This window comes from Pelophylax lessonae (genome assembly GCF_965119305.1).
Source record: "Pelophylax lessonae genome assembly, chromosome: 4".
Classification (NCBI taxonomy): domain Eukaryota; kingdom Metazoa; phylum Chordata; class Amphibia; order Anura; family Ranidae; genus Pelophylax; species Pelophylax lessonae.
The window spans coordinates 293878222-293903753 of NC_138771.1; the positions used below are offsets into that span (position 1 = coordinate 293878222).

The 25532-nt window shown below is 39.5% G+C and overlaps 1 protein-coding gene across 1 annotated transcript in view; it reads right to left on the minus strand.

Moving 5' to 3' along the window:
* Positions 1-554: 554 nt before the first annotated feature.
* The window catches only part of NUAK1 (NUAK family kinase 1), a 144136-nt gene continuing 119158 nt past the window's right edge, over positions 555-25532 (minus strand). The window contains exons 5-7 of the mRNA XM_082255437.1: positions 15791-15910; positions 5133-5265; positions 555-2172 (exon numbers count right to left, since the gene is read on the minus strand). Of these exons, the coding sequence (XP_082111563.1) occupies positions 1040-2172; positions 5133-5265; positions 15791-15910 (1386 nt within the window). The 3' untranslated portion in view covers positions 555-1039. The remainder of the gene's footprint in view (positions 2173-5132; positions 5266-15790; positions 15911-25532) is intronic.

The window sequence follows — 25532 nt, forward strand, 5'->3', positions numbered from 1 at the left end:
TACATTTGCATTGTATCGGTAAACTACACAGCCTCTTGGTGCAGCTTTTCACAGCACCAGCATCAGATTAACACTTGAAAATCTTTCTGGCAAAGGAATTGTTTCTCTTGAATCACTTTCCTGCTGGAAAAACAGCATTCTGTCATTGACAGATTTATGAACCTGTGCAAAAGGTTTATTTCTCCAACACATGGACAGCTTCAAAAGAATATACTGAAGGTTTACCATTTAACATGAAAATAGATTAAAATAGTAGTCTAGCCAATTTTTATTTTTTTTTTCAGTTTTTTGAAGTGTGGAGAGAATTCCCCTTACTTCCTGTCCCAGGACAAGACTCCAGCCATTTCCTTTACCTCTAAAAAGGTTTTTTTTTTTTTTTTCAGTCTATGTTCTTGGGAACATTTTATGTAATTTCAACAGTTCTAGCCCTTCTTCCACGCTTAAAAAAAATAAAAATAAAAGGTTTGGCTAGACTTAAACGTTAAGTTAATAGTGACCATGGCAACAAAATTGGATATTTTAATAATAAATATATAAAAGGCTTGCCATTTATGGCAGTTTGTTCTCATAGGAAAACAAAGATATTAATATTATACTTTTAAATTAGTTAATAATTAATAAAATATGTGCAATTACTTTTCTACCTGATAAACTCTATCCAGTTAACAAAATTTCTACCAGAGATTGAACAAATAAAATACGTAAAAAAAAAAAAATAGTTTAAAAAGCTAAAAAATGATATTTCAAGTAAAAATGCTGAAAACAATTACCCTTAATTTTATAAATTCCACCCTAATAAAATGTACCTATTAAAATAAAAAATAATAATTATATTTGGGTGTTTTTTTTTCTAGCACAAAAGATTTTATGCTCCCACAGTATAAAATGACTCTTATAAAAGGCATTCAAAATTCAGTTTTCCAAGTAGTTTGATTGTAAAGAAAGAAGAGAAGTGCAGTTGCCATGTTTTAACCATGGTGCATTTTTTTTCTAGACTTTACACTGTCAGCAAAGTAATGGATTAAAGAACTTTGCTTTTCTAATTGAGCTTGTTGCAAATCTCCAAAGCTTTTTTGTAAACCTGAGTAACATCATCCATATCTGTTAACAAAGAAAAACTGCTGTCAGCAAAACGATTACGGAAACGTTTCAGGTTCTGTGGACGAGGACTTTTTTGAAGTCTCTCAAAATCCTTAACAAAAAGGACATTTTCAGCTGATACACAACTACGTATTCTCTGTCGATTTGGCCTGCCACCTGTCAATTCAAGCAAATCAAATGAGTCATTTGAGAGGATGCTGTCATCACAAAGAACACTGGACGGACGACTATAGCTTCGAGACAATCCTTCCCCAGGCAGAAGTCCTTGTTCCATTGATTCCAGTGATTCTGTGGTGATAGCCATTGGTGAATCTGGACTGCTATTTGAATATTTACTACTGTGCTTTAAAATGCCTTTCCGTCTACATGAAAGGCTGTGAGAAACAGTTCGTTTAGTCTCACTGGTGACTTGAGATGTTTCCCCGCTTTCTGTTTCATCATTATCCAATAGTTCAGAAGATTCACTCCTCTCTGGTGAAGAATAGTAGCCAGACTCCCTTTGCTGAGTCTTTTTTAAAATGCCTTTCTTTGGCATAGCTGTAGACTGCTTTGAACCGCATATATGTGGATTGCCTACTTCCCTGGCATTCTTAGGACAGGCATCAATGATCCCTTTATCACTTTCAGTTTTGTAGGTAGGCGACAATACAGGACTAATAACTCCCTCAATAAAACCAGCACTATGGCACCGATGCTCACTATTGCTTCTTTTCTTCAGGATGCTTTTAGGTCGCTTTGATATGGTGGTCTCTTCAGAGCCATCCTGCAAAGACTGTGTAATGTCATTTCCCTTCTTGGATTTCTTCAGAGATCTCTGCCGCTCGAGTGATACTTCAGATGGCTTTGAAAGGCACTTGCTTTTGTTTTCAGCCTCAAGCTGCCGGCTGGATGAACGGTGATGCCAGTTGATGAATCTGGCAAGCAATGGAGATTCTGAGTCCTTCAAGACATCACAGTCACATACACTACTTTTGTAGCTCCAGTTAACCCACCAGTGGTTTGCAATATCTTCGATGTTTGCTCGACGCTCAGGATTAACCATCAACATCCATCTGATTAGTCCTCGAGCATCTGAAACACATTTTAGGAACATATAAATATGACAGGTTATCAAATAAGCAAACACTGTTTGTTAATGGCTTTTTTGTTTTGCTGACCTAATAGCAAAAGTAAGGCGGGACAAATATTATACCATAGGTTGAAGAAAAAATATAATGCTCAGTTCCCCCATCAACATTTAGTATTGATGGGGGAATCCCTCCTGCAGCCCTATTCTGTCAGTGGGAGGTTTCCCAGTGAAAAGAAAAATCCCAACACACTGGTAGTACTGAAGACGATCAATAGTTCAACTTCAGCGCAACTAGCGTGCCCGTAGATGGATCAAAATATGGCTGGTCTCTGCTGAATCGGCTAAATTTCAATTCGCTTATGGGCAGCTTTAGACAGGATTGGAAATCCTAAAAGAATCTGATGTTTTAGTGATATAGAAAAGGGGGGGGGGGCTGTCACATTAGGGGAAAAGGAGGGGGGATAAGAAGGGGAGTTTCCATCATTCCACTAATGTGGCCAGTACAGTGCAGATGCATTGTTGTAAATTAGAGAGGAATAAGGTTCAATGTTTGTTAATGTAGCCGGAGATCTATTAACCACTTCAGCTCCAGAAGGTTTTACCCCCTTAATGACCAGGCCATTTTTTGGGATTCGGCACTGCGTTGCTTTAACTGACAATTATGCAGTCGTGCGACGTTGTACCTAAATGAAATTGATATCCTTTTTTTTACCACAAATAGAGCTTTCTTTTGGTGGTATTTGATCATAAACAAAAAAAGACCAACAATTTTGAAAAAAAAAAAAAACAATATTACATTCTGCTATAAAACAAATCCAATAAAAGAAACTAAACAAATCTAATTTATTTATCAGTTTAGGCCAATTTGTATTCTGCTACATAGTTTTGGTAAAAAAAAAATCCCAAAATGAGTGTATTGATTAGTTTGCGCAAAAGTTATAGCATCTACAAACTAAATAGATTTATGGACTTTTTATTTTTTTTGTCAGAGATAGTAATTTTCTTGAAGTAAGTATCACAAAAAGAGAGGAAGCATTTATGTTTCAAGATTTAAGTGTCAGGTTTTATGGCCTTTTTTTTTTTTTTTTTTAAGTGTAATATGATTGTTTTAGAGGTTATCTTTGCATAGGCAGTGCTGGTAGCAGTGACATCGATATGCTAGACAGCAGATTGTACATACGGTCAGTAGTGGTATCAGACAGCAGTGACCAGGACAATCAATGTGCTACTGAGAAGTGCTTTTTATACGTGTATAGGGAGTGTTATCAGCAGTGACTGAGCTGCATGTGTTAGAAATGTATAGGAAGTGCTGATGGAAAAAGAAACCAGGACACTGCATTACTAAGCAGCAGATACTAAATATGTATATGAAGCAATGACAACAATGATAGGAATATTGTGTTGCTTAGCAGTGGATAGTATACATTCATAAACAGTGGTGACAGACAACATTGAATGTGGCAATGGACTCCTGAGTAGTGGACATTAAATGTGTTTGCAGCAGTGATAGGTATATTGCGCTACTGAAAAGCAGCTGGTAGATATGGAAAAGAAGCTGTGACAGTGTGACAGACTGCAGTAATGGACAACGTGCTGCTCATCATATACCATAATTATAGAGTTTCGACAGTCATAAAGCGGAGTTCCCCCCTAGAAAAATTTTTTTAGATAAAAATACCCCCAGAACAGTCAGGGCTAGTGCATTTAAGCAACAATAGCCTCTGCACTGTCCCCTGTTTCACTTACCTTTTAAAAGAAATACTTACCTTGAAAACGTCTTGTCCAGCGCTGTCATCTCAGGTGTGGGCAGCTGAAGCCGGAGCGTCCTCTTTGGTGTCCTCTTCGGTGATGTCAGAGCCCCAGAATGCCCTGCTTGTCACTTCCGGTGCAGGCGCGTCATCCCTGCACAGCTTCTAGGCATGCCCAGAAGCTGTTCAGCAGGGAATGACGCGCATGCACCGGAAGTGACAAGCAGGGCTGGTGCAGGCGCATTGACTCCTGGGATCGATGACGTTCCTCTCCCAGGAGTCAATGCAAGGAGGAAGTGATGGCGCGGGCTTTCCGTTCACAGAGGGAGGAAGAGGAAGTAAGGTAAGTATATTTTCTTTAAAAAGAAGGTAAGTGAAACAAAAAAAAATGTAAATTATCCAATTCTTTTTCAGGTTAATTAAAGCAAGCGGACGGTGGAAAAAAATATTTTCAGGGTGGAACTCCGCTTAAGGACAATTTGCTTCTGAACAGTGGATGGTGCATATGTAAAGGTAGTGTTGACAGAAAATCGTGATAGGGACATGTCATATATGTTCAGGGATTATTGATTATAGGCAAATACGTGGTAAAACATATTGTTCAGCTGACAGGCACAGTTTGGCCAGCTCACTCACACTCCCTGAAATCTTAAACTGTGATTTATGTGTCCTTGAGCAGGAGGTCAGATTTGACTACAAAGCTCTGGACTATGTTCTATCGAGTGTTTTTCTTTAAGTTATAATACTGTTTTTATGGCATGAAATTGGTAATAATTTTTCTAATTTACTATGGAACAGATGACTGTGCTCTTATATCTGCTCTATGAATGTGTTTGACAAAACCCAAAAGGTAACCTAACACCTACTTCCCTGTGGAAATGCGGTTACCTGGGCCTGAACAATGCATTCCCCTGAACACAGCCAACTCCAACTGATGTTTATCATTGATACAGTGAAGCTACAGGATATGTGCAGGCACCCCTGGGTACTTGCCCTAACATGAGAATACCACTTAACATTGGAATAATAAATGTGCGTAAATAAATCTCAGGCATTTATTTATAATCACCCTCAAAAATATGCACACTATACCTGAACTCAGCCATTTCTCATTTTCCAGGGTGTTCAAAATAAAAATCTACTAGAGGAATAGTAAAAAAGATGGCTTTTTGTTTGTACATACTGTAAGTATATAGTTCTTGCCTTATTATTACCTGATGGTTGTGTTGGTTCTTTGTATTCTCCACTGCTTATTTGCCTAATTAGATTTTTGTGATCAAAACCATCAAATGGCATTGTTCCATAAACCAGAGTATACAAAAGTACACCGAGTGCCCAGCTGTCAACCTGTAACACAGAAAATAACATATTTCATGGATATAATACCATGTATTGCAATTGGCATAAAACAAATTTTTTTTAGCTTAGAACATATAATAATCAACCATAACATTATGACCAAATATTGAGTAGGTCCCCCTTTTGCCACCAAAACAGCCCTGACCCATCAAGGCATGAACTCTACAGAACCTCTGAAAGTATGCTGTGTTATCAGGCACCAAGAAGTCAATAGTAGATTTTTTTAAGCCTTCACCAGCTTGCCTTTTACCCATAGGGCATCCTGGTCCATTTCTTCCCCAGGTAAGCGACGTACAAGCACCTGGCCATCTGATTCATCAGACCAGGCCACCTTCTTCCATTGCTCCATGGTCTAGTTTTATTGCTCACGTACCCATTGTAGGCCCTTTTGGCTCTGGGCACGGGTCAGCATGGGCTGAATCTGCCTTGTCTTGTTCTATGGCAGCTATTCAGTCCCATACGCAACAAACTGCGATGCACTGTGTGTTCTGACACCTTTCTATCGGAACAAACATTAAAGAGGTTGTACACCAAGAAATTTTTTTTTTGTCTTCTTTACAACCTGAAAGAGAAACCCATAATGAGCTAGTATGCATCACATACTAGCTCATTATGAAATACTTACCTTAGAACGAGCCCCCGCCGTGCCGACCGCTTACCTGTATGACGGGCGACATGTATAGTCGCCCGTCTTCCGGGATCGCGGCATCCGGCCATCTGATTGGCCGGAGCCGCGGTGACGTCACTCCCGCGCACGCGCGCGGGAGCCGACGGTCACGGCACGGGGCTCTGAAGGAACGGCACGATCTGCCGTTCCTTCAGAGCGCATGCGCCAGTGACGTCACTGGCTGCATTAAAGGTAAATATCTCCTAAACGGTACATGTTTAGGAGATATTTACAGTACCTATAGGTAAGCCTTAATATAGGCTTACCTATAGGTACAACTTCCTGAGGAGGGTTTACTTCCTCTTTAACTTTTTCAGCAATTTGAGCTACAGTAGCTCTTCTATTGGACAGGTCTACAAAGGCCAGCCTTCACTCCCCACGTGCATCAATGAGTCTTGGCCATCCATGACCCAGTCACTGATTTTCCTTCCTTGGCCCACTTCTGATAGGTCCTGTCCACTGCAGACCAGGAACATCTGACAAAGGCTGCAGTTTTGAAGTTGCTCTGACCATCACAATTTGGCTCTTGTCAAATTGGCTGAAATCCTCACACTTGCTACTTTTTCTGTTTTTAAAACTTTAACTTCAGGCACAACATGCTCACTTGCTACTTCATATTTCCCACCCACTTTCAGGTGCCATTGTAACAAAATGATCCATCTTATTCACTTAAAGTATAACTAAAGGCAAGATTCTTGTTTTTGGTTTTGAATAAAGTGGAGAGGGATTAAAATGCTTGTCAGTTTCTATTGCGGTCAGTGCCCCCATTAGGGAGATTCACCCTCTCTATTTGTCATGTTTACCATTATCATTGAATGCGAAAGTAAAATAAAATCCCAAAATTTAGGGTTGTCCCCAGAAAAGTAACAGAAGGAAATCTTCCAATGAGAACACTAGTTCTGTTGACCTGGGGGTCCCCAAGCTATTCCTTTAATTTGCTGGGATTTCCTCTCACTTCCTGTTTTGGTTATAGGACAGGAAGTGAAGATAAACATGGCAAAAAAAAAAAAAAAAACCTTACAGGGGTCGTTTTGACTACAGTTCTACTTTAACCTGTCAGCAGTCAGAACGTTATGACTGATCGGTGTATATTTTAAAGCTGAGCCTCCGATCAACCATGCTTGAAAAATATACTGCCAAAAGGACAAGGGACTTTTATTTCTGTACACCTCGTTTTGTGACCAAGCAAGCCAGGCAGAACAGACAGATTCATTACCTCCACTGCAGCAGCACAGTTTGTCAAGAACACTGATAAAAATACAGCCCAGCCTGCTGAATGGAACAAGAAGGAGTAATAGCACAATAATAGGCTTGTGCCCCTGCTTGTTCTGTCCTTATGTCAATTAAATGTGTACTGCAACAGACTGACTTGGAGTGCTGCCATTCCCTCTGTGTGTTGACAAGCCTGAAATAAAAATAAAGGTACCTATACAATTTGCATTTTAAAGTCAAATTGTATTATTTTTTAATGTTATATAACTGCACTATGTGGTGTATTTTATGTGTGTGTGAATTCCAGGCAGAGTTAGAGGGTGCCCTTTAATCCAGTTTAATTTTCAGCATTCATTCTAAAAAAGTTAATTTGTTTACAGTAGCTAAATCTCTCTTCGAACTACGCTCCTGTACTGCCCAGTATATCAGTATTCAGACTTGGAATGGAAGAGACTTCACTGTAAGCCAATCAGACTTTACGGTTTTGTACAGTGTGGTGATCCAACAACTGGAGTTTGCCAAATGGAGAAGAGAGCACTGAGATCACATTATCAGTGAGCTACTGTTTCTTCCTTATCCAAATCACAGTCTTGAGCAAGCTATTTATTTGATTACAATATAAAAAAATAAGTGGTCATGACATTAAGACTGATTTACTAAAGGAGGTAAACATGCCCACTTGCTACTATGCACTTTGCAAAGTGAAAATTTACTCTATTGCTAAAAGCAAATTAGTTCAAGTTGTGCTGACTTCCATCGTTCAATCCGGTTAAGCAAAAATCAATTTTTCCCCCGTTTTCCTTGAACTTGATAGGGTAAGATATACAAAATGAATTTTTACTAAGCTTTACTTATGTACTAAGGTAAGTGAAAATTCCATTTGCAAAGTGAAATTGCTCTGTACTCCCTTAGTAAATCAATCCCACATGTATAGTATCAGGCAAAGGTGTCTGGATTAGAAAGCTGACTTAAAAAAATTGCAAAATTTAGGCAGGCAAGACAATACACAAAACATGCATTTCAGCTGTTTATAGCCCTTTGCTTACACTTAAGTAGCCTGGAGCTGTTGAAGCTAAACACATTAGGCTTATAGTTAATTAGTAACTAGGCTGGAAAAAGGAACAAGTCTATTAAGTTTAACATTTCAAAAACACCTGCAGTTTCGGTCCAGGAGATTGCAAAGCAAAACTTCTTGAACACCTGTAGCCAATTTTGCTTAAATAAGGGGGGGGGGGGGGGGGTTACTGCATACAGAATGTTGTCCTAAATTCCTGCATTACAATTCACAATACATCTATATTTTAGTAAGCATACCTATGTATACCATCAATTAGAAAATTGTCCAGTCATTTTTTTTTTTTTGTTCCATTACTGACTTTGCCATAACTGTGGTAGAATACTCAACAGCACAATGGATAAGCATACATAAAAAATAAATTCCTCCACTCTGCATTAGCTTTTGCATAAACAAAGTCTATTGCCTCAAGTTACTCAATTGTTAGTCAAGTCTTCCATTCACTGCCCAGGGCCAGTTCAGTGTTTATCATTCTTTCTCAAGTGCTTGCACTGAGCTAAGGATAAGTCAGTGCGTAGAGAACAATGTCTGTCTGTACAGAGCTAAAGTCAGAAACTCAGCTCACTGGTAATTTTCTCTGTTTTTCTCACTCTGGTGGAGCCCCGTGTTTAAAGATGAAGAAAGTGCATTAGAGATGACAAGCCTTGAACCAGCCTCAAACAAGCTGGAAGGTGTTAACAAAGAATACCTACCAATGGAGGTACTGTGTGTAACAGACCTTGAGGAGGGCATATTTTATTTTATGCAGTCATTTTTGTTTGGATTGTAGTTAACTTATTGTTGAGGATCACTTATTATTAAAACGACTTCCAGCAAAGCTGATAAAATCAGGTTTGCTGTACAGGCATGTGTTCATCTAAATTAAAATAATTTTAAACCTTTTACGTTTCAAATGAAATAATCCAAATTCATGCAATCTTAAAGTGGTTGTAAAGGCTCAAGTTTTTTTTAACTTCATGCAGAGGCTCAAGAGCGAGCCTGCTCAGGTGTCCCCCATAGCAAGCTGCTTGCTGTGGGGCACTCAGCAGGAGGGAGGAGCCAGGAGAGTTGGGAGGGGATCCGAGAAGAAGAGGATCAGCGCTGCTCTGTGCAAAACCACACAAAGCAGGTAAGTATAACATGTGTGTTAAATATAAATATATCTTTTTAAACTGTATGTAGAATTCCGAATTCAGGAAGCCCAGTTAATCAAATCGTAAATTCTTTAAGACCTCATCCCCCTTTTTTTCTCCCTTTCTTTTTTCTAAGTACTGTTTTAGTTTTATATAATAATTAAATATATAAGGGCCACAAGTACATGTTGGATCAGTGATGGAAATAATTAGACATAAAAAATTCACATAGGCAAATATGTATGCAGGTGCTTCCAAGCATTCTAAAGAGTTAGCAGTTTTCTCTTGCTGTGTTTATGCCATTCAGTTAATTAGGCCATCCAGGTGCAAATTGTTACAATGCCCTAGACTGGGTACACACAGGCTGAATATAATTTGGTTCCACAGAAACCATCCAACATTCGGTCAGTGTGTACCCTGTCCGGCAGAAGCCAGTCAACGACCAACTTTTGTCGAAGAGACATGCTGGAAAAGCAGCATCCGGCCAATGGCTGCGAATGCTGATCAGTGTTTTCTAGCTAGGGTAAGTGCCTGTCAGAACACAAAGGCTCAGTGGGGAAGATCGCTGAACCAACATCCCCTGTGTTAATACAGCAATCTCCCTGTTTTTTTTCGCTCTGCCCGCTGTGTTGAATGAAAAAAAAATGTATAATGTGTACTGGGCTTAAATGTTGTACTGTGTCCTCACGTTCACCTGTTGAGCTGGTGGTAACTGAACAGGAAGTTTTAACATTTTCCTGCTTTTTTTTTTTAGCAAGGTTACCGCCCCCTGTGGGTCATACCATAAAAACAAGGCTCACTAAATGCCCTAGATGGTTGTTGTAGCTGTTGGGGAAAGACTGCCGAAATGTAGAGGTTACTCTGCCAGAGTGATTACCCCCTTTGGGAGCCCAGTTGAGGTTTCCACTGGTGTCTGGAACCTGTAGATCCTCATGGACGTATAGCTGCCTTTGTGGATTACTGCCAAATCAAGGACTCCGAGGGATTACTTGCTGCCTTTTGTGGATTTACTGCCTAAATGGCCTGGAGGTAATACCAGGTGAGCAAGTTGGGAAAAAGACCATACACACTATAAAATTTTCTGAAGACCTTTTCCTTTAGATTTACCAAAACCATATAATATGAGGTCAAACCTAAACACTTTCAATTTGTATGCAATCTGGCAGGCCCTTGCACTACATAGAAAAGGTAAATCTGAAGGAAAAAGTCTTCAGAAAATCTTATAGTGTGTATGGCCCTTTAGTTATTAGCATGTCAATGTAGTGGCAGGGGATTTTTCTGTGAATCTGAAGAAAGACATTAGCGCGTCTTTTTCCAAGTTAGGTAGAGTGAGGTCAATGAGCGTTTCCTGTTTATTTGTGAGCCATTAAAGAGAGATAGAATGAAATATTTCCATATCGAGTTTCTCTCACTAAAGTAGGGTTTTATGTTTTGATGTCCAAGTAAGTTGGCACATTAGAGGAAGTCTATTATTTGAGTATGGTTCTGCGTGCAACCAACAGACTTATGAATCTATTGCGAGTGACGGGAGAGTGTCTTAGGTCAGTTTAAAGTGGGCTGAGCTGCTGGGAGCCATATCTAAATTACATTACCAGGGAATCCTTTGAGATGGAGCATTCAATGACCACAAAGATGAAACTGGCCATCTGGTCCCTGAAGTTAGATATATTCTGGGTGAGAGAAGGCCTATAGGAGCCACATAGTGGACATGTGGCTTGCTGATGATTGTCCTTAACAGAGAAAAATAGAACACAAACTCTATGGAGGAGCTTAATGTGTCCCTTAAGTTTAGTACACACTAGTATTTTTTTTTTTTTTTTCGCTCAACACAGCAGATCTGAAGGAAAAAGAACCTGACGGCTCAGAAAAAGCCACTGTACTAACTATCTGACGTTCGTACAGCGATCTCCCCTGCTGTTCTATTGTGTTCTGTCAGGGGTACAGCCCCCGAGCCAGAACACTCTGGTCAGCTCTCTCAGCCATTGGCTGAGAGCGCTGATGGAGAGGCGATCGGCAGACTTTTTCCGGTCAAGCCTCTTCGAAAGAAGCTGGCCAAACAGCCGGCTTCTGTTGTATCAAATGCAGTGTACACAGGCCGGTTTCTATTAAACAGGTCGATGCTGCCCGACACTCGGCCCATGTGTATTGGGTTTAAGCCACTGGAAAGGGGGAAGCGGAGGACCATTGACATGACTGGAAGGTGTTTAGGGGGAAATATTTAATTTTCACTAAAATTTAACCAGAGGCCCAAAAATAACTGGAAGTGATTGAATAATTGCATTATGGTATGTATGTCAGACATTATGGGATGTGAAGATAAAAGACGTCGTCTGCGAAAAGTACTGTTTGTAATTAGTTACCTACTGGAATACCATGCCAAGACACTACATTGGTTAAATATCTAGAGAGGTGTTCTACTGAGAGAATAAATAGTAGAGGGGAAAAAGACAACCCTGTCTGTTCCTTTTGTATAGCCGGATTTTGTCAGATAAAAGGCCATGTTCACCTTTGTTTAAAAAAAAAATATATATATATATATATATATATATATATATATATATATATCCATATGTTTTTGCAGGTAAAAGAAATGCGCATTTGTTATTCTTTTTTTTCACAGGAACCTGCAAAGCACTAAACCCTTGAACGGTGGATCGCAAGTGCACTGTCAGACTCCTGCAGACACTTCCTACAGCTCTCTGCTCATATCTCTCTATGGGATGTCTGTTACTGAGATGCAAGAAATGTCAATGGACTACCAGGGTACTAATTGGTGCAATTGTAGTCTATTGAAAACAGATCGCTGTGAATGAATGACCCGGCTGTGCAGGGAGAGGCCCACACAGCTGCTCTGATTTCAAATGTGACAGCGGGGTGTGAGGGGGTTGATACATAACAACATGTTACACTCTAAATACAAAAATATTCAATACATGTCTGCAATACATGCGCATTTTCCCGTGTTCTATCCCTTTAAAAACATAAGTACCGAGAAATACCTTTTAATCTGCTTGAAAGTTTCGAGCTAACAACACAGTGCCATTACCACACTGAAATCCCAAGCAGCCCAGTGTAGTTATTACCTGCTGTATTACAGAACACTTTCCAACGGGGGGGGGGGGGGGGGCGTACTGTAGTCCATTGGGGCAGAACATAGTCAGGTCTGCTAAAACTGCTTGGGATTTCAGTGCAGCAGAGTGTGTTGTGGACATCTGGTAAGATCAACAGGTAATTTTCTGTGCATGCAAAGTTTTTAAAGAGACAAAACATAGGAAATATAGCTGTATGGGGGATATTTTCTTTTTTTTTCCATTTACAGCAGATCAGTTTTAAATCTATATATAAAAACTGAAAAGTGTGTTGATTCCCAATAACACAGTCTAGAAACATTTATAAACATTCAATTTCACATGCTATTTAACTGTCCACGTTGTCATTATTTAATATTCTTCTGTATTGTATCACACTTCCCTAGAGTCTTAATAAATATACAAACCCGATTCCAAAAAAGTTGGGACACTGTACAAATTGTGAATAAAAACAGAAAGCAATGATGTGGAAGTTCAAATTTCAATATTTTATTCAGAATACGACATAAATGACATATCAAATGTTTAAACTGAGAAAATGTATTATTTTAAGGGAAAAATACGTTGATTTTAAATTTCATGGCATCAACACATCTCAAAAAAGTTGGGACAAGGCGATGTTTACCACTGTGTGGCACCCCCTCTTCTTTTTATAACAGTCTGCAAACGTCTGGGGACTGAGGAGACAAGTTGCTCAAGTTTAGGAATAGGAATGTTGTCCCATTCTTGTCTAATACAGGCTTCTAGTTGCTCAACTGTCTTAGGTCTTCTTTGTCGCATCTTCCTCTTTATGATGCGCCAAATGTTTTCTATGGGTGAAAGATCTGGACTGCAGGCTGGCCATTTCATTACCTGGATCCTTCTACGCAGCTGTGATGTTGTAATTGATGCAGTATGTGGTCTGGCATTGTCATGTTGGAACATGACAATGCAAGGTCTTCCCTGAAAGACGACATTTGGATGGGAGCATATGTTGTTCTAGAACTTGGATATACCTTTCAGCATTGATGGTGCCTTTCCAGATGTGTAAGCTGCCCATGCCACATGCACTCATGCAACCCCCCATACCATCAGAGATGCAGGCTTCTGAACTGAGCGCTGATAACAACTTGGGTTGTCCTTGTCCTCTTTAGTCCGGATGACATGGCGTCCCAGTTTTCCAAAAAGAACTTCACATTTTGATTCGTCTGACCACAGAACAGTTTTCCACTTTGCCACAGTCCATTTTAAATGAGCCTTGACCCAGAGAAAAAGCCTGCGCTTCAGGATCATGTTTAGATATGGCTTTTATTTTGGCCTATAGAGTTTTAGTCTGCAACGGCGACTGGAACGGTGCACTGTGTTCACCGAAAATGTTTTCTGGAAGTATTCCTGAGCCCATGTTGTGATTTCCATTACAGTAGAATTCCTGTATATGATGCAGTGCCGTCTAAGGGCCCGAAGATCACGGGCATCCAGTATGGTTTTCCAGCCTTGACCCTTATGCACAGAGATTGTTCCAGATTCTCTGAATCTTTGGATGATATTATGCACTGTAGATGATGATAACTTCAAACTCTTTGCAATTTTTCTCTGAGAAACTCCTTTTTGATATTGATCACTATTTTTCGCCGTAGCATTGGGGGAATTGGTGATCCTCTGCCCATCTTGACTTCTGAGAGACACTGCCACTCTGAGAGGCTCTGTTTATACCCAATCATGTTGCCAATTGACCTAATAAGTTGCAAATTGGTCCTCCAGCTGTTCCTTATATGTACATTTAACTTTTCCAGCCCCTTATTGCTACCCGTCCCAACTTTTTTGGAATGTGTAGCTTTCATGAAATCCAAAATGAGCCAATATTTGGCATGACATTTCAAAATGTCTCATTTTCAACATGTGATTTGTTATCTATATTATATTGTGAATAAAATATACGTTTATGAGATTTGTAAATTAGTCCATTCCTTTTTTACTCACAGTTTGTACAGCGTCCCAAATTTTTTGGAATTGGGTTTGTATATTATTTTGTGATACTATCAAAAATAGAAGCATTACCTTTTATTAAATTATTTTGAGGACCTTTTCACTTTCTTACTTTGTAATTTGTGCCAATGCATACTATGACTACAGATGAGCGCCACCCAACAATCTGTCTAGCTGATCCACAGTGTGACAACACACTGCTCAGCATTCATAGTCTTGGTGACAGATTTCTCAATCGGTCTGTATAATCATAGAGAATTTGATAACAAACGGAGAGGTCAACAAAGTCTGCTATGTGTTACGTGCCAGGAATTATGTTAAATGTTATAATATGGGCCATAAATAACATACACTGTCAAGCATCTCTTTTGCAGGTGTTTTCATTTTCCAAACACTTTGGAATTTATTTACTAAAGGCTACTACAAGTGCACTTGGAACTGCAGTTACTGTAGATCTGAGGAGGAACATGCAAGGAAAATAAAAAATAAAATGTTTGCTTGCACATGATTGGATGATAGAAATCAGCAGAGCTTCTCCTCATTTCAGATCTTTCCCTCAGATCTACAGCGAAGTGCAGTGCACAGTGGATTTGCCTTTAGTAAATAAACCCCGAAGAGAGTGCACTGGCTACTGATTGAACAGATTGAACACCTAACCTCACAAACCCCTCAACACAGATGACATTTAGATGGATGGATAACAAATATAAGATTACTTAGGGAAAATTGTGAATTGCAAATTAGCTTTTTGAAAATAGTTTATTATCCCTAAATATACAATAAACATCAGATTTTCAGAGTTTTCTGTATATTTCCAAAAAACAAAAAGAAACTATTTTGTTTCTGTGACAGCAGCAGTCTACAGGTGGGTACACGCTGTAAGAAAATCAGGCGAAAGTTCGCCAGGTTTTCCTTGATGTTTTATAGCAAATTGGAACCAAGGAAGGAAATAATGTCTGAAAATTCTCCTACGACAAAGGCTTTTTTTATTCTTCCTTGTTTCTGATCATGCGCAGTCTTTCGTATGTTTTTTCTCGTACAAAAATGGAATGCATGAAACAAAATTGTTCGTTCTGTTCATGTACGAGAAACATTTTGGTGTTTGGCCCTTCAGAAATTTTAGTATGGAAAGTCTGAATCGAATGTCGAAAGTTGTGTACACACTATACGAAAATCAAACGATCGCGTCTCATACGGAATTTTTATTTAGATTTTCTCATAGTGTGTACCCAGCTTACCTGTAGATCATTGGAAACATTTTACACCAACTGATGTAAGAAGCCCAGTGCTTCAGTAATGTTGACACAAAAGTTCCTAAGATAGTGCAAGCTAGCAAACCATCCACATTACACACTTAACCTACAATGCAGAAAAAGAAGCAGCTATACTTTACCTCAGGACCTCGATACGGTCTCCCATTTACAATCTCTGGCGATGCATAAAGTGGACTTCCACAAAATGTCTGCAGAAATTTGTCTTTATGATAGAGATTAGAGAGTCCAAAATCAGCAATCTGCAAGATAAAACGAAGAAATGTTTGTAAAATCCATGCTAAAAAAAAAAAAATCAAGACACTCTGGGGGAGGATTTACTAACACTGGAACACTCAGAGTGCAGCTGTGCATAGTAACCAGTTTCTAACTTCAGCTTGTTCAATTAAGATTTGACAATAAGCCCTCGTTCATATCAGCGTGATTTGACATGCGATTTAACAGGTCAAATTGCAGCCTATTGCCGGCAATGGCACTGTACCAATCTATGTGACGCTGACTTTGGGGCACCACACCGATTTCCAAAAGTACTGGGCTGCACTACTTTTGGCGACTTCAAGGGCGACTTCCATAGACATCTGTTCATGAACCCGCATGGATGTTTTTCAAGCCCCCCCCCCCCCCAAGTCAGATTAAAAGCTTTGAATTTGTGCAACTTCAGGTGAAGTTGCACAATTTCAAAGCCGCGTTTAATGTGAGCGAGGGCTAAAACCTGAAAGCCAATTGGATTCTGTGCACAGCTGCACCAGATTTTGCAGTCTCCAGTTTTAGTAAACCAACCCCTATATGTAACTTTCTTATATTTGCTAATTTTCAGGGACCATTCCAAATGGGAACAATTTGCTCATGTTGACAATTTGACAACTGTTCTTCTTTAGAGTCATTGGGGTTGATGCACCAGAAAAATGGAGATTGTTTACTTATGAATGTAAATGTTTGCTGAGCCTCATAATAAGATGAAGCTGTATTCACCTAAAGTACAACTAAAGGAAAACCTTTTTTTTTCCCCATTTTGAATAGAGTAAGGGAGTTAAAAAGCCCCTGTCAATTTTGTTCTCTAGCTATGTTACATTAAGGAGATTTCCCTTCATGTCCTGCCCCACAGTCTAAACAGGAAGTGAGAGGAAATCTCCCCAAATCAAGGGAATCCCTGGCTGTCCCCAGGGTCACTAGAACTTGCTAACTTTCTGGTGACAACTCAAAATTTGTGATTTCACTTTCAGTAATAAAGGTAAACAGGACAAACAGAGAAAGCAAACCCCACTGGTAGGCATACGGAAAGTTAAAAAAAACAAAAAAACTGACAGGTGTTCTAATCTTCAAAATCTTCAATATTCAAAACTAAAAAAGAAGGCTTACCTTTAGTTCTACTTTAGGTTAATCAATCATGTGCTAACAAGTTTGTTTCCCCACATATGTTTGAGTAATCAAAGTAGACACGAACACCTTTTTTACTATTAGTCACTTTGCAAATTAAAGATCCATTAAAGTACGGTAAGTGAATAGCCATCTAACAACCCCAATTGCACAATAATCATTTTAAAAATGGTAGTAAATATTTATTTTCAGATTTATATGCTTGTATATCGGATCTCCTAGTGCCACTGGCTTGTCCACACCATTACTGCCAAACCCTGATGACTTCTTTTTTTTTTACTGACAAAATATGGAAAACTTACTGGTTAAATGTTAAATTCACCTTTTGCAGGAAACAAAATGTGCATATTTTTTAAATCTATACATTACATCTCTGTTATTGAGTTTTTATATACCTTAAAGTTATTTCCTTGTGGTTTACATGTTAACAGGACAATAGAATATTACTAGGCAGGGAGTTGGAATTGGGAGGATAAGGCCTGGTTCTCTATACCATTACAGGGTATTGTTCTTAGGCACCTTTCACACGATTAGACCGAACAGGTCCACCTGTCCCTTTTTCAGGCGGACCCAATCGGGCCACCCATCAACCTCTATGGGGAGGCGGTGTCAATGACACCTGCCTGGCATCCGCTCTGACAAGATCCACGGAAAACAGACGGATGTCGATGCGCTCACCATCAGTCCAGCAGGTCGCATCGGATGGGATTGAATGAAAACGGACAGGCTGTCCGTTTTTCCTCCGATCTTCCCATAGAGGAAATCGGAACTCTGATAGGCCCCTCTCTGCACAGTGAGTGAAGATCCGCTCACCTTGATCGCTCTGTTGACCCCCCGCTGATCAAGCTGCGTCTGCCCACACAGATCCACCCGAAGTGAAAGGGGCCTTAAACTGTTCAATTGCTTTGCAAATCTGAAGGAACCATGTAGACTAGAGTGTTATACCATACACTGATTGAAATGTATCTGGTTCAGCAAGGACGATTGACTTCTATCGAATGGAGGAGTTGGAAATCTTTTATCAATCAGCAGCTGCACCCACTGATCAGTGTATTACGCAAGTAGCGAAACCTGCTGCCAGAATACAATGTCTTGGCCAGGGGGGGGATCCCCCCATCCATCTCTTTTGCGTGGCTGGAGGAATCAGTTTTTTTTGTTCAGCCGGCTGGTTGAACACAAAAAAAACAAAAATACAACACTGTATGACTAGCTTTAATGTCTCTTTTACAGATGGTCTGGATTCCTCTCTCTTATCAATTCTGCCTGACTGGCTAATAGGAAGTTGCTCCTAATCCTTCAGACGTGTGCCCTGCCAATCAAGAGTAATATAATAAAACACTTACTCAGGTAATGAATGTGTGTTGCTCCCTGACCATAGGACAGTGTCTGTAGAAGTCTAAGCATATTTTTCCTAAAACTGCATACTATTCTTTCCTTAACAAAACACATCGTTTTCAATGACATGGAATGTATGAAACATGAATTGCAAAGCCTGATATATTTGTTTTTTTTACGGAGGAGCGGTTTCAGCAGCCATGTTTTCATTATGGCTATTCAGGAAAAAAGTATTTACATTAAAGTCCACTCCCATCCTCACAGACTGATACTTATCGGATTTTCCCATTAAACTTGTCAGGCTCCTTGAAGCAAGATTAATAGGATTTCAGATTACTTCATGGTCTTGGCACTTAAAAAGCAGCAACATAGCTATCTAAACCAGGAAGAAAAATATGGAAAGGTTTTTCAAGAAATTCCATATTTGCATGCTTCTCTTTGGAAAGCACAGCCATCATTTATTAATATAATCTTTCTGACCAAGCATTCATATTCAGTAAAGAATTATAAAAAAACACTGGCATACTTGTAAACAAACAACATAACAGTTGATAACCTTAATGTGACAAATAATAGTTTTATTTCAGAGGTTTTGCCCATTTAAAGTGATAGCTCAACACTATAATTTTTTAAAATATATTCTCTAACATGCTTGTCGGCCCCCCGCCGCATATATATAATGCGGCAGGCTGGCTCGGCTGCGTGAATTCGCTGTGTCTGTGGAGCGATCCTGACAGCAGGCCCCCATTCCCCAGCGGGGAAACTGATTCACGGGGCCGGTGGCCACGATTGCCACTGGGCACCCGCGAACGCTCCCCGTGGAGAGAGAAAGGCAGTCTGCTGTTATTTTTAGCCCTGATTACTGTAGTAATGTCACTGGTCCCCCCAAAAATGTCAGTTAGGGGTCCAATCTGTCCGCAGTGATCCCCTAAAAATAGCTGGTCGCCAACATTACTAGTAAAAAATAAATAAATAAATATGACATAAATCTTTCCCCTAGCAAACCGATCAAAATACGTCTGGATTATTTTTTTTACCAAAAATATGTAGCAGAATACAAATTGGCCTAGAAATTATGAAAAAAATTAGATTTTTACATTTTTTTTTATTGGGAATTTTATATAGCAGAAAGTGAAAAATTGTTTTTGTTTTTTTTTTCTAGAAATGTCGCCCGTTTTTTTGTTTATAGCACAAAAAATAAACATCGCAGAGGTGATCAAATACCACTAAAATAAAGCTCTATTTGTGGGGAAAAAAAGGACATACATTGTTTTTTGGGGGGTACAGCGTCGCACGACCACGCAATTTTTAGTTAAAGTAACGCAGTGGCATATCGCAAAAAATGGCCTCGTCATTAAGGGGAAAAAACCTTCCAGTCCAGAAGTGGTCAATAGTCATAAAGAACATGGATCATCATATGCAAATCCAGATTTTACCTTAAAAATGTAATGGTAGCATTGTCCCTGTGCTGCACATAGCCTGTACAGAAATAAGAGCTGTGGGTGGAACATTTTCTGAAAAGTCCAGATTTGCCACATCTCCCTATTAGTACCATGACAGGAGACCAACAGGGAGTCTCTAGAGGTGGAGAAAGTGTTGCCAAGCTCCATTTTTTACTAAATATCCTTACTTATATCACTCTATCTACTTATTGTGTTGATTTTTTTTCCCATGAAAGGTATCCTCTGCTTATATAGTTTTGCAATCTATGCTTAATTTGAAACACCAGCTTTGATTTAAAGTGTTACTAAACCCACAACAGTAAATTCAGCCTGTATATGCAGTAAAGCATGCTTGTTATACTCAATGTGGAATCCAAGGGGTTAATCCTCTGCATTGTGTAAAAAGGCTGTTTGATGCTGTCTTCTCTAACCTGCAGATAGAACAGAGCATTGGGGGCAAGCTACACATCAGTTTAGTGTGTATTCCTAGAGAGTTTTTTTTATCTTGGAAGAGTGCATGTGATCGGCACAGGGCCAATGCACACTCTTCAGACAGAGAGTCAGGGGTCCTGCAGCCTCATAGGACAATTAGGGGAGAATGAAAACAAGCTTTAACCAGACACTGATAGAAGACTGCTCTAACTGCTGATGAGAAAAGGTATTTAGCAGTTTATATTTACTAAAATAATTGCATTTCCATGTTCTGTGTACTGTGGGAGACCAGATACACTATATTGTCAAAATTTCACGCATAATAAACATAATGTGATTCCAGTCTTAGTCCGTAGGGTTCAATATTGAGTTGGCCCACCTTTTACAGCTATAACAGCTTCAACTCTTTCTGGGAAGGCTGTCCACAAGGCTTAGGAGTTTGTCTATGGAAATATTTGACCATACTTCCAGAAGCATATTTGTGAGGTCAGGCACTGATGTTAGACAAGAAGGCCTGGCTCACAGTCTCCACTCTAATTCATGGTAGGAAAAAGCATAAACAGAAGGCGCTTCTCGGTGCAGTATTATCAGGATATTATATTGCTTAAAAGGTTAAAACACTTACTAGAAGTGAATGATAAAAAGGCTCATCAAACATCATCACACATCAAGTCCAGTGCTCAGTCCCAGACAGGTGTCTCGGCATGGGTGACAGCGCTGAATGAAGGATCCCAGTCAGCCAGCAGTGGAAAGATGTTGGTAATGTTCCAGGAAGAGCAGCGGTACGGTCGGAACCTTGCTTTGTGCACTGGTCCAAATCATTTGGTGGAGAGGGGATTATGGTGTAAAGTTGTTTTTCCAGGGGCTGGGCTTGGCCCCTTAGTTACAGTGAAGGGAACTCTTAAGCCGTCAGCATACCAAGACATTTTGGACAATACTCCCAACTTTGTGGGAACAGTTCGGGGATGGCTCCTTCCTGTTGCAACATGACTGTTCACCAGTGCACAAAAAAGAAAGGCTCATAAAGACATGGATGAGCGAGTTTGGGTGGAGGAACTTGACTGGCCTGTACAGAGTCCTGACCTCAACCCAATAGAACACCTTTGGGATGAATTCGAGCGGAGGCTGCCAGCCAGGTCTTCTCGTCCAACATCAGTGCCTGACCTCACAAATGCACTTCTGGAAGAATGGTCTCATAGACACACTACTAAATCATGTGGACAGCCTTCCCAAAAGAGTAGAAGCTGTTATAGCTGCAAAGGGTGGGCCAACTCAATATTGAACCCTACAGACTAAGACTGGGATGCCATTAAAGTTCATGTATGAGTAAAGGCAGGAGCCCTCATACTTTTGACAATATAGTGTATAGTGAATGCAGGGTCCTGGGTTTAGTAACACTAAGTTTATTGGAAACAAACATAGAGAACAACTAGAAGATGCAATCAGCAGTGACAAAAGTTAACAATTGGGCATTATTTAGGAATCAGAATTATGTTTTCCAAATCAGATTTTTTATTTATTTTTACTAAAGACAAAATAAAAATAAATACATTCAAATGGCTATCAGTTTAAGGCTCGGTTCAAATTGGTGCGATGGAAGACATTGCATGTCATTTGCAGCGCACTGCTGTGCAAATCACATACGATGTCTGTGCAATGCCAATTCAACCATACTGAATGGCTGAATTCACATCGCATTCGGACCAAACTCGTGCAAGATTCTTTTTTTGGTCCACACCAGAATCGGATCGCATAAGTCTTCACACCTATGCGATCCGATTCTTGTCTGAATTGTCAGTTCGCACTGCGATGTGCGAACCCATCTGGGGGTGTCAACTTTGTACTGACACTCCCAGCGGTTCATGCGCGATGCGAGAACCCGCAGTGGATTCGCAGGGTTTCCCACATTGCACCAATGTGAACCGAGCCTTATTAATATTTACTATCATTTTTTTTTTTATTAATATTTACTATGACCTAAACTTGTATATAGAAACATATGAACAGAAAAAAATGCAAAGTAAAGGCTTATTTATTTTCAAATGACCATAATCTGTCAGCAGAACAGAACATTTCAGTTATTTGAAAAATGCAATTACGGTTAATTATTACAAAGCCCACACCAAGGTTTTTCTATAATCGGAAATACATAGTGCTGTTTTTAGAATTTTGTCACACTGCATGCCTCGACCTTGAGCAATGTTTGAATGGTTTACAATTTAAAAAAAAAAAAAGTCTTCCACATGCATAGAGAAGTATACGATAAAATCTGCCCAAAAAAGTTTTGTTCTGGAATATAAAATATACTATAAATGCTCTAGGTAGCAAAATAAAATAGGTTTGGTAGAAAAATGTTTGTGGTCTGTAGGGAAATATTAAAGTGGAACTATACTCACTTTGGCTCCAGTGATGTGGCATCCCTGAGCTCCCCGCACTGCCATCTTCGGGTGGCCGGTTTCCAGCTCTTGATTGCTGGACAGAGATGACATCATGCCCAGGAGCTAAGTCAGATTAGGCAATGCCAAATTTGTGCATGGCTCGCTGTACATGAGCGCACAGGCAGATAAGTAACTTTAATGCAGAAGAGACAAAGCATGCCACTTATGCATTCAAATTCCTGCCTGTATGCCCATAAGAGAAGCAAGGGAAAGGACAATGTGGGAGAGTAGAAAAAAAGAGGGGCCCATTAAATTTGGGTGTAAGTTGCACAGTCAACATAGTAAAATTATATCAGGCTCGTCATCCTGTCCAGGAGGAGAGCCAGCTTCTCCCATGGAGCCCCAGGCATCTATTTAATCTGACCATATTTTATCAAATTTTCTTGGACAGTTTCTATTAATAAAGGTGAGCTTATAGAGTGGAAGAACAGAATTTAATACTGTGCGCCAGGTGGTAACCGATGGTGGAATGGTAGCTTTCCAACAAAGGAAAATTTCCCTCCGTGCACAAAAAGTAGCGTAGCAAACAAGCAAATTTAGCATAATGGCACATAGATCGGGTATCGAAGATATTTAACAACCACAATTTGGGATCCGACCCAAGGGTTAGGTTCGTAGTCTTATTAATATCAGAAAGCACCATTGCTGGAGGAACCTTTTGCAAACTAGACCATGAACAGAATTAATAAAGTAGAATTATGACCTCCCATTTAAAAAAAAGAGATTCTTTAGCACCATTATAAAAGTGCATCAGCATGTACAGTTTTCTCAAAGTCCCCCTGCGAATTCCCTAAATACCTGTTGAACATTCCCATGAAGTCCACCAAAAGCAGCTTCGCTTCCTGTAACGGTGTGGCAATGATGCTGCACTACTCCTGAATTCAGAGAAGAACTGCTACTGTAATGTGAGCTGTGCCTTCTTGCACTACAGTGGTAGGAAAAAAGGTGGCGTGGCCATCAGCACTGTCACTGCTTAGTCACAAAAGCCTGCATTTTGATAATCAGCACCTGGCCACAATTAGTCCTGCCCTCTGCTTTCTGGATTGGCAGAACTGACTCTGTTGCTGAAAAACTCCCACTGTGTGCTGCAGTGTCTATGTGAGAAAGCATGTGAGACGCAAATCTAGGACTTGGCTCAGTTGGAGAAGGAGAAGCCTCTCGTGTTTACTTTGAGAGACTTGTGCATTGCATAGTAATTGGATTTCTGACTTGCTTAGACTGTCATGCAAGAGTCTTAAGTTGTACTTTAAAGTTATTAACAATGGCCAACTTTAGATATTTATGAAAAATAAAACTTAACATTGGATTGGATTTTACTTAAATTTTGTGTTCAGGTCTTTTAAGGTCAAGAAGGGTACATCATGTCACACCTGATCATTTAACTGAAATAAACTTATACCAGTTCAATTGAAGATAATTATACCCTGCACCAAAAAAAAATGAAGTATTGGATAAGAGGAATGAGAGATGATAGAACATAATGGGATTTTGGGAAGCGATGATGTGTGTACAGGTTAATCAAGTTAAAAATGTGGGTTGGGTGGCATCTCTATACTTAGCTGCTGAAAAAGAGGTTTAAGCTCTAAGAAGAGCGCATGTTTTTACAAGTTTTATTCTCAAGTTTTGCCAGCATAGGAATCTTGGTATTGAGTGATAAATCGGCGTAATCTAATGCTTGCTGTAATAAGACTGTTTTAAAATGAATGATTAATTGTTTGAAGGCAAAAGGTGGAAACAAAGGATAAGATCGGGGTAAAAAGTCAAAGATATGGAATACAAGTGGTATCACACTGTACTGTGTCATCCATTTTCAGTAGCCAGGGTTTAATTAACCAAGCCTGAATATGCCCACTGGACAATAGGTGCAATAAAATACCACTAAACAGCCCTTCTTAACCACAATGCTTTTTCTTATCTTTGCAGCCTGCATGGGAATAGAGTCACACATGTGGGCGTTTCCTCAATGGTAAATTACACTTCCTTCCCTCCCTCCTCCAAATCCTCATATTGCTAAACACTATGGGGGTGGGATATAGTATTCTGATTGAATACATTCACTAAGCAACCCACAAAAAAATCTTAGCTTTATCATAAATCGGTATTAAATGTATCTAATATAATTACAAATACCTGTAAAGTAAAAAAATAGACTTGGATGCAGATGCTGTCTAAACAAAATCTAGTCCCAATCATCTCTGACTCTGCCCATACTATATTATTGCCCAAAAAATACACATTTGATGTTCAATAAACATTTATTTGGAGTTATAAACTAGCTTGATATTTATATTTTAAATTTTAATTGCACTTCTGAAATAGTTTTTTTTTTCTTTTCAATCATTCTTATTGATAAAGGTCACATAGACTGTGAACAAAAGGGAACAGAGGTCATAAATGGACAATAACATATGCAATATCAACTGTATATGGAAAAGGTCTTGAACAATCAAGAGGTAGAAAAATCTAACACATAACAAAGAAATGTGTTTCCAGGGTCTCTGGATCACCACCTGGGTTAAGGTGTAATAAGGGTCGGGAATCACCAGGAGCCGTGCAGTTTTTTTTTGTCATGTGACTGGCCAGACTCAAAGTCATACTGTAGAGAGCGTACATCAGCAGGGTAATAGAAGTCCCTCCCAAAGAACTTTCCCTGCAGATACCAAAGAACAGGAAATGATCATGTGACCGCACAACAGTGCTGCAGGAATAAGGTATGGAAATTTATGGGAATTAATTAACACTTCTCTGTTTAGTATCGCTTTAACCTTTGAGAGGCCTAACATGATCTTTAAGAACACACACATACCCTACAATCAAATTGGTCTGATCCCACTTAAGAG